The sequence below is a fragment of the Aristolochia californica genome, unplaced genomic scaffold (genome assembly GCF_029961685.1).
Source record: "Aristolochia californica isolate CCGP_79_NKW_82.1479 unplaced genomic scaffold, dmAriCali1.0.hap1 SCAF_5, whole genome shotgun sequence".
NCBI lineage: Eukaryota > Viridiplantae > Streptophyta > Magnoliopsida > Piperales > Aristolochiaceae > Aristolochia > Aristolochia californica.
The window spans coordinates 42,812,446-42,822,809 of NW_027182214.1; the positions used below are offsets into that span (position 1 = coordinate 42,812,446).

Sequence of the window (10,364 nt, forward strand, 5' to 3'; positions counted from 1 at the left end):
TCCCCCCACCCCCCTCTCTGGTGAGGGAAAGAGTCTGCTCTTCCCCAGTTGGCAAGGGAGGGGACCCCTCCCTTTCACTATGCGTAGGTTCTACAAGGTGGGGAAGAAGGCAAGAGCCCCTCCCCTACTGCCAAACCAAAAAGGGAGGGAGTTCTTTACCGTTTTCTATAGATAAGAGGAGTGTTGGCTTTCCTCGTTGCAATGGGGAGCTCCATATGGAAGCAAGAAGAGTTGTGGCTCCTCTCTGCCTCTAGAAAGAAAGGAGAGGAAGCGAAGCTCCCCTCCAGGTCTCTTTAATTGAGATGTCCCAAAGAGGGGAGGCAAATGACATAAGATGACATCAAGATCAGTTCAATAAAACCAATTGCATCTTGGTTCGATTTATTATAACATTGTTCCTCAATCAAAATTGTAGAGATGATGAGTTTTGTTTTCTATAGTTGCTAGAGAATGTGGGATTGTGGAGTCATGGGTTAACCCCCTTCACTAAGACTATTTTATCTATTATGATCGAAGTTATTAAATCGATATACCTAACAAGAGTAGGCATCAGTTGGGTTAAATAGGGAATCCGATCTCCAAATTGAACACCCCCCCCCCCCCCCCCCCCCCCCCCACACACACACACACACACATAACCCTTGTTTTTGTGGTTCGTAGACCTTAGATATGAGTATTGCACGAGAATTTGGATCCAAGACCCATCCCATAATGATTAACTAAATTAAGACTTCCCAACTAATAAACTCTATGGGGGGCTGTTAGTGCCTAGCGTAAATTTCACTTATGCTGGGTAAAATATGATAAAAGCCGTTAGTGCCTATCGTAAGTGCAGGGGAAAGTAAATTACAAATGTATTTCGCTTTACCCTGTTTTAGGTATAATGGGAGGGAAATTAAATTCAGAGGGGTCGAGCTTTGAATACACTTTCCCTCCCTTGATTACATCGGGCTCGGGCTGTCGAGAGGACTTCGTCGAAAGAGGGTTTAAGAGAGAAAAATATTTCTCTCTCGCTCGCAACCAATCTTCGACGATTTTAATCGCCCTCTATGCAACATGTCTTTGGCGCTCGACTCCCTTTCTCTCGCTGTCCCCAGCACCGACGACCTTCAACGACTTCTCTCCCCTCTCTACAATCTCTCCGGCTCCTCTCTCTATGGCGACATTCGGCGATTTCACTTGCCCCCTTTACGACCTCTCCCTGGCACTCGACTCTTTTCCTCTCACCGTCCCCTGCACCAACGACTTCTCTCCCCTCTCTGTAGCCTCCGTTATTCGTTCCACTGGCTGATTTAGGAAGACGAGCTACAGTAACTCGATGTAACACACGCCATAATTACTATTATTAAATTTTCCTTTTAAATAACCATTGTTATTATTTATGTTATGTTTTTTTATAATATCGTTTTTCTGTTTTGATTTTATATTCATATTTTGGACTTTTTCATTATGAAATACTTAATATTTAATTACTTCCCAAATTTATTTTAAATTATAAAGTATAATTAAAACTAATTATTTTATTTTATTTTCTTTCATTCTTTTTAAAATAATTTTAGCTTTGTTTAATGTTTGGGTCAAGTGGAGTTTCTAAACACTCAACCTAACCTCGAGTCATATTTTTAAGAACTCAACTCTACCCCGAACTCTTAACCTTAAACCCCAACTTCTAATTTGACAAAAAAAAAAAGGCTAAAAAATGGACCTAGATCCACCTTGTTTTCCCATCCTAATTTGACAAATATTTTTTGTGTTGTATTTTTGTATCTACAATTGTAATTTTTTTATACTAAATAGGTGATTGAGTTATATTTGTATTATTTTTATATTTATTTTTATTATTTTTTTATTATTATGATGTTTGTGTAGTACGATGTTTGTATAATTATTTTATATTTAGATATTACAAAATTACAATTTGATTGCGATTTTAATAATATAAAAGTATGTATTTGTTTAATTGTTATATTTAATATATTTTATTTGTTAATTAATATTAATTCAATTTTCTGAAAGTCAGATATATCAAAATATTTTATTTAATAAATAATCTATCTGCACTTTACACCACACTTTCCATTGTGAACACTAACACAAATAAGTATTGTACACTGCGCACACTAAATTAACGAGCAGAGCTCGACCGAATCAAAGTTCGGCTCGAAAGCTTGTGAGAACGAGCGGCGTGGGATTCGGGAGGAGTCGGGACCAAAGCGCCGAGTGGAGCGGGGGGGGGGGGGGGGGGGGGGGTGAATTCTTCCTCCCCTCATTACCCATCAATCCCCTCCGACCGCTATTGTGGCCACCTCTGTTGTTGTCGACAACTGCCTCACCGACCACTGCTGTGGCCACCTTTCCATCGCCGTCAATTATTTATGTGGCCGCCGCTTGATTTCTCCCCCCTCATCTCCTTCGCCTTTGTTTCCGTCGCAGTCGTTATCTCCAACAAAATTTTCCCTCAGTGTCGTTCCTCGTTTCGGCGGAAAACCATAACCAACAAAATACCTAAGTTAAGGGGAGAAATAATTCCACCCGCGTGCGTGCAAAGATGATTTCTCACGTGCAACTTTCACTCATGCAATTTTGCAAGTGTGAGATCATAAAGTGAATTTTTTTTTCTTAAACTCTCCTTCCTCGTGGCTCTTGAAGTAATTTAATATACATTTTAGTAGAAAATAAGTTTATAGGGACTATTAGTGTCTCGTGTTTTCGTAAACATTTTTCTAATTGAAAATTCTTATTAAAAAAATCATATAATTTTCTAAGTAAGATTTTCTTGCCAAGATGGGCTAGAAACCCGTATAGAAATTTTTTGAATAAGTATTTGACTGTTGATGCTGTAATACTTTTAGCATGAGGCAATTTTCATAGCAATTTTGTGTTTGACATTTTATTTGATTAAAAATTTATCGATAAGTATAGTAATATATTAGATTGATTATTAATTTTGATTTATTTCCTTAAAAGACGAAATAAGAGGTCCATTTAACTTTCCTAAAAAAATTTAAAAATATTTCTTGTAATTTTCTAATAAGTCACTAATAGTAAGAGGATTTTAATTAAAGGTTTTTTTAAAAATATGTATCATAAAAAAATATTTCTAGTTTTTCCTAGAATATAAATTTTCAACTAGGGGCACTAAGGAGGCCATAGTAAATTTATGGCCAAATTCAAAAATTACAAAATAAGCTAAACAACATTTGAAGTAAAAAAAATTAATATTGGTGCGTTCTAATCCATTATTGAAAATTCAATCCTGAACCTCCCCTATCATCCTTTTTTTAAAATGTATGCATAATTTTATATATAATTTATTTGATATATATTTTATATAAAGTATTAAATATAGGTTAAGCTCAAACTCGGTTAAAATTATTAGGCTCGAGTTCGATTACAATTTTAGGCTCAAGGCTAGGGTCGGTCGAGCTCGAGTTCATAATATTTAAATCAAGCATGACTTGAACAAGGTTCAGACTCAGTTGAATTCGATGTCACTCTGATGCCTAATTTTAAGTAGAGGTTATTCTCAATTTTATGTAAAATGTATGTATAATTTTATATATAATTTATTTGGTATATATTTTTAAAATTTTTTTAAATATATGTTCGAGCACGAACTCAAAATTTGTATTTTTTAAAAAATTTTAAATAAAGCTCGAAATCGATTAAAATTATTAGCCTATCGAGTTCAAAATATTTAAATAAAGTTTTACGCGGGTTCGACTCGGGTCCATACTACCCCTAGGTCAAAAGGACGCTCTCCGCACTCTCTCCGTTTTCGATGCTCACACCACTCCCGTCTTCCTCCATCCTCCTCGCCCTCCGCAAGCTGGCCGCTTCTCAAGCTTCCAATTGCCCCACTTATTTGACTGGCATCGCCTCTGACGTGACCCGGATCATTGAGCTTATTCGCACTAGTCGACGCAAGTACCCTGAAGATATTACGCTTGCGTCCATTAATGCCTATTCCACTGTGTCAATGCCTCCGGCCGCTGTTTCAGTTTTCCGGGACATGGATCAGATATTCCGATGTAGCCCTGGGATACGTTCCTACAACACGCTCTTAAACACATTTGTTGACGCCAATCGGTGGGACCAAGTGGAGTCTTTCTTTGCGTATTTTCAAACTGTTTCCGTCTTGCCCAGTTTAGGGACTTACCACATTTTAATTAAAGGATTCGTTAAGCGGGGGAAATTCGAGAAGCCCAGGTGATAATTCATCCTGATAATGTTTCTTATAGTACAATTCTTAGAGCTATTATTAGGAGTGATTTGGACAATGCATTAGATTTGTTCGAGGAAATGCCTCAGGCTGGAGTTGATCCTGATATTATTTGCTATAATGTGATGATAGACGGGTTCTTTAAAAGAGGTGATTTTAAAAAGGCATTGGTTGTATGGAATCAATTATTGAGGGGGAATGCTTATCCCAATGTGGTGACCTACAATGTGATGCTCAATGGTTTATGAAAATTGAGGAAGTTTGATGAGTGTGTGGAATTTTGGCATAGAATTAGGAAGAATGAACATGTTCCTGATTCATTTACTTACTGTACAATGATACACGGGCTTTGTGAAATGGGTAATGTGGAAGGCACTGCGGAACTTTGCTACAAGATGGTAGAGAAGGGATCCATGCCTGATGTTGTTACATGTAATTCATTGCTTAATGGCTTCTGTAAAAATTGAAGACTCGAAGAGGGTTTGTCATGGTGGGGGTTGATGGAAAAAAGGGGTCAGTGTAATTTAGTTAGTTACAATATAGTTATAAAAGGTTTGTTTGAGAAAGGTCAAGTGGAGGATGCACTGAAAAAATGTGAAGGCTTGCCTGAGACTGGCCTTAATCCTGATGCAAATAGCTATGGGATTTTAATTCATGGTTTATGTGAGAATGAATATGTGGCCAAGGCCTTGCCGATTTTGAAAGAAGCAGAGGACAAAAATGCTGAGCTTGATGTCTTTGCATACACATCAATGATAAATGGGCTATGCGACGAAGGAAGATTAGATGATGCACTACGCATTTTTTCTCAGATGGAACTCCATGATCGTATACCGACTTTGCAGACATACAATTCACTAATCAATAGGTTTTCTCAAGCTGGTAAAATTGTGGATTCCTTCCAACTTTTTGACAACATGGTTGGAAATGGTTGTGCTCCAAATGTTGTCACATACAATACTTTGATAAATGGTTTACTTAAAGTGGAAAGATTTACTGATGCTTCAGGCTTGGCGAAAGAGATGCTGAAAAAGGGATGGAAACCAGACTAGATCACTTGCGGTTCATTACTAGATGGTCTATGTCGAGATAAGAAGATTGATGGAGCTATCAAGTTGTGGCAATATGTAACTAGGACAGGAATTAAACCAGATGTTGTTATGTATAATATTGCAATTCATGGTCTTTGCTCGGCAGGGAGAGTAGAAGAGGCTTGGAGGCTGTTCTCAGAGATGACAAGTAGGAATTGTACTCCTAGTCTTGTAACATATAACACACTGTTGGATGGGTTCTATGCTAGAAGTGATTCTGAAATGGTATCCAAAATTTGGACTGAGATGATACAAAATGGACTGGCACCAGATATCGTCTCTTATAACATTGTTCTTAACGGAATTTGCTCCTTTAGTAAGGTAACTGAAGCTGTGAAGTTACTGGATGATGCCTAGTCTCAGAGCATTATTCCAACTACTATTACTTGGAACATACTAGTTGGGGCAGTACTCCGATAATACAGCGCCCCTTGACATCATCAGTTGAGAAATGACTGTGAGAGTTTCTGATCTGCGTGTGGTTCTTGGATGTGATCAATTGATGTGACAGTAAATTACTATATTTATAGAGCTTTGACCTTGAGGTTAGCTTTGAACATGCTCTGGAGGATCAGCAAAGCAGAATCACAGAGATTACTTACTACTCCTGTTCGTTGAGCTGAAAAACCAGAAATTACACAAGCATGGGGAGCTCTATTGGTATAGTTTTCTTTTTATTATTCAAAGGGAAATAGAGAGAGATAAAAGAAGAGGTATAGGAGATTAGATTTCAGAGAATTAAAGATTGTGTTTATACTAATATGAAAACAATGAGCAGAAAGCTTCTTTACTCTCTTTAAAATTTAAAAGAAGTCAATACAAAGCATCAGATATGTCAATAAATTACATGGTTTTGGTACACAGAAATGCTACCAAGATCAGACATTGATGCCAAAGTGAAGACAGCTTGATGTATCAGGCCCGAGGAATGAGAACTCCTCTGGGTTTATTTTATCATGCTATATCCATGCTGCTGCGGCCCTGAAAATCTTACTTCTAAATAATTTTGGTAGCCTGAGAATCGAAGTTTACATACACACAGAAAGCAACCAGAAGATAGTCCTTCTGTCTTTACTTCTATCTCCTCTTCTATTTTTTCAGGTGAAGCTGACATCTTCCGCTCGTAAAGAAACTGAGCAAACAAACCCATCCAAATGGCTCCCAAAGCAGCAACTTCCGCCAATCTGACTCGGGGTAGAAGATCAAAGCATCGACTATTGTGAAAATCAGCAAGCATATCTAAGCTAGGTAAATGTTTCTTCGCACTTTTAATCCAAAATCCAAAACCCGCCAACAACTTATCATTCTTTTCTATTTCATCTTTGTTGGATTGTGCAGCTTCCTCAAAAGCCTGCCTGGGAATACCCACAAAACTACTGAAGAAACCGAGCAGTTGCTGGGAATTCATCACCAGTTTACACAACACTGTAGAGATTAACGGACCCGATCGCTGGCTTGTTCAAGCCCTTTCCGAGCATTATCTGCAACTTCATCAAAGCATTGGCCTCTTAGGCAAATTGCGTAAGATAAGCAGACCAGACCGTTCATCCAAGTAATCTGTGAGGCGAACCTTTTGGGTTTGAAGCTATGCAATTTTCGCTAGCAGCTCCTGCTTGCGTTTGTGGGGAGGGTCCACCCGGTTCCGCTGCATTGAACTGCAGAAAAAGAGGGCAGATTTCCTTCTGTCAATCACTTGTCTGGGAATGAGAGAAAAGATGAAATCTAGATATCGGAAAAAATGAGAAAAGAAACAAAAGTGGAGAAAAAACAAAGGAACAGAAAAATTGGTGTATAAATGCCCTTAGGGGAAAAAGACATACACATCAATTTCTATAATTACAATTCTATACATTTTTATGAAATTTTTTCTTATTTACTAGTTATGCCATCCTTACGTGTCTCTTAAGATAGTTTAATTATTTATATTATTATGATAAATAATTGAAAAAAATTATAACCAAAGCAAACGAGGATAGATAAACCATGAAATTTAACGAATTGATTAAAAAAATAAAATAAAATAAATGTATTTTAAATAATCACAAATTAAGCATATTTATATTTTAATAGTTAAAAATAAAATAATTTACAAAATTATTAAATACATAATTTATATAATACATTTTAAAAATAAATAAATGATAAATAAAAAAAAATTATTACCTCGTCTGATGATTTAACAATATAGCTTCCAAGCTTATAATAATGGTGGTGGGTGTCGGCCGGTGGAATACCAACAGGATCAGTCGCGTCGTCTGATCCTTATCCTTCCGGAGAGAAAAAAGTCATTTTCCTGATGTGTTTATTGTCGATTCATCGAAGAGTGCCTCACGGCAAAGTTTCTCATTCGTTGACTTGCTATTCTGAAGCTTTCTTCGTCTCCTCAGCTTTGGATTCTCCTGAGATAATGGCGAGTTCTTAAACAGTGAGAAACCATCGTTCTGATTCTTTACAGAGATTAGAGGAGCAAATTCTCCCTGCTGCTGCTTTTGGTTTCCTTGAGATCTGCGAACAACAGCTGACGGTGAGTACCTTGCTTTAGTTTTCAAGCTCTTTTTTTTTTTTTTTTTTTTGAGAACTTGTTTTCAAGCTACTCGTTTAACAAACTCGACGAAATTTTCGTCTTTAGCCTGCTATTTTTTTTTTGTTCACTACGGGTTGGTTTTGTATTTGTCTAGTTGAAATATGAAATTTGTTCTTCAAGCTTGGAATATCCACTAGGGTCGGAAATGAAGCAATTGAAACACCATAACTGGGAAGGTTTCTATTTTTCTCCATTTCATCTGAATTTGAGACTCTTTAGAAGATCAAGGATGCCTTGCAAGGTCGCACCCATGGTAACCACATATACAATACCCAAATTTCAGCAATCTGGGGTAGGCATTTAGATTTCAATGCAAGAAGTATATCTAATGTATTCAGGATAGATGTAATTCTTAGATGAAAATTAATTGGATTTACCTTCAGTGCAGAAGTCCTCCCAGCTCTCCCACAATTTGAAGATCTGCGGAGCAGAAAGGAACAGCCTTTCTTTTTCAAAGTAGCTAAATGAACTTTCCAGAAACAACTGTGAAAGATTAATAAACCACCAACAAAGTACTATTATCAAATGAATTTTGGTAACTCAAAATGGTTTCTACTGAGATTTCCAGCCTTATTTACATAAATTTGGAACTCTAGGATAATTAACTACTCAAAAGCGAGCAAAGTTTGCAGACTTAAAAATTGAACTAGTAGCTGTTCTCTATTGTCCTATCTTCTTCCACATCAGTGCCTACAAAATGTGAGCACTTAATCATGAGCAGATCCCACTGGCTTCTTATAAGTATACCACCTTGCAATCCAGAGATACACAAAAAAGTTTACCACACTAAATGCAGCAAGGAGCCAGTAGAAGTACTCGAGGTGGCCGCGGTTAAGATTGTCTGGTATCCAACCTATGTTCCCACCTCTTGTTGTGATTTTGGTAACGATGATGACAAGAAGTGTGCTCAGGTAGTTTCCTAGTGCATTAGTTGTCAGTGACAGTGCAGAACACATACTCCTCATGGCATCGGGTGCTTGATCGTAGAAGAATTCCAATTGGCCGATGAAGGTGAAGACCTCAGCACAGCCGATAATGAAGTACTGTGGAACCTGCCAAAATATAGACATGGGCACTTGTGGAAGATCATAGTAGTTGTTCCTTCTCACCATATCAAGCCTCACAATCTCCAATATCCCTGCAACCACCATGGCCAGCACAGAAATGACAAGGCCAATACCTATACGTTCAAGCTGTGTAAAGCCATATTTGTTGCCTCTGTACTTGCCGACCGCTGGAACAAGTATGTTATTGTAGATCGGGACCCAGATTAGGACGCTGATGGTGTCAAATATGGAAAGTGATGCTGAGGGAATCTGGAATTTGGGACCCATGTGAGCATCCATGGTTCCCCCCTGGAGCACAAACATGGTGCTCATTTGGCTGTAGACGGCAGAAAATACAATCCCAGAAGCCCATATAGGGAGTATCCGAATAATAGACTTTAGTTCCTCAACTTGGGTGACAGTGCAGAGTCTCCATCCATTACCCATTTTGACCTCATCTGCCTCCGTTACCACAGCTGCTTTGTCAAAGAACCTGTGAAGGGATGTACAATCTCACTTTCATAACGAGTAGAAAAGAGTTTTGTGAAGCAGAGAAATGGAAACACATCATGCTCAATTTATCAAGTCACAACAAAAACAAACAAACACAAGCTGTGATTAGCGAACTATTAGCATGTAATGGAAATTGTAGTTTCTAAGCAATCAAAGAAAAAACAGGCTGGGACCAAAGTGTCATAAGCTTAGGACCAGATAATTAAAGCTCAATTAATTCTCTTTTTTTCATTTATTGGCAATCTTACCCAGTTGGTTTTCTTTCAAAGACAGAAGTTTCAGTTTGAACAGAAGTAACTAGAGCCATATTGGGTGGAACTTGTTACTACTGAAATCAACATTGTGGCTACAGAAAGCAGTCCAAATATTACAATATTTGGCCTGTAATGAAGCATCATCAAAGTCTGTCAAGAGTCATATGGTCATGCACTAGAAAGAAATTGATACAATTCGAAGGCTATGATTCCAACTTTAATACCAAGATACCCCAAAGCCATGAGTCCTAAAACCAACAACTTAAGTATGATGCCCCAAACATGGCGATTGACGAAAAGGCCACATAAAAAGTACTGATCATTTGTACTGATCTTTTTTTCACAGCTTCAGTGAAGTCATAAAAAGAAAAAACATGAGTTACTAAACACTACATGTATTTTTCTCACTTCTTCAGCAGTTAGAAAGGAGCTCTGTACACTAAGAAAGGAACATTATTTTGCAGTGTAAGGCTATTTCAGTTCCCAGCCAAACCAACCAAATAGAAAAACAGAAAATAGGTGTTTTTGATGAACATCAGAAACACATTTTTTGCTTCAAGTTGCAAAAAAAAAAAAAAAAAAAACAAAGGTAATTAAGGGACTAACAGAACCATCATCTGTCATGAAAGCACCTCAAGCAAATTCCCTGGTAGC

At 37.6% G+C, this 10,364-nt stretch overlaps 1 protein-coding gene and 1 long non-coding RNA gene across 2 annotated transcripts; both read left to right on the forward strand.

The window, feature by feature from the left end:
- The first annotated feature begins 3,781 nt into the window (after positions 1 to 3,781).
- LOC137965381 (pentatricopeptide repeat-containing protein At3g09060-like) lies at positions 3,782 to 5,274 on the forward strand. Its single transcript, XM_068811679.1, has 4 exons — positions 3,782 to 4,209; positions 4,254 to 4,358; positions 4,512 to 4,654; positions 4,775 to 5,274. Exons 1-4 carry the CDS (start codon positions 3,782 to 3,784, stop codon positions 5,272 to 5,274), a joined length of 1,176 nt encoding a protein of 391 aa, XP_068667780.1.
- Positions 5,275 to 5,284: 10 nt separating this feature from the next.
- LOC137966306 (uncharacterized) lies at positions 5,285 to 7,094 on the forward strand. Its single transcript, XR_011116201.1, has 3 exons — positions 5,285 to 5,973; positions 6,415 to 6,561; positions 6,652 to 7,094. It is a non-coding gene; the product is annotated as an uncharacterized lncRNA (long non-coding RNA).
- Positions 7,095 to 10,364: the final 3,270 nt, after the last annotated feature.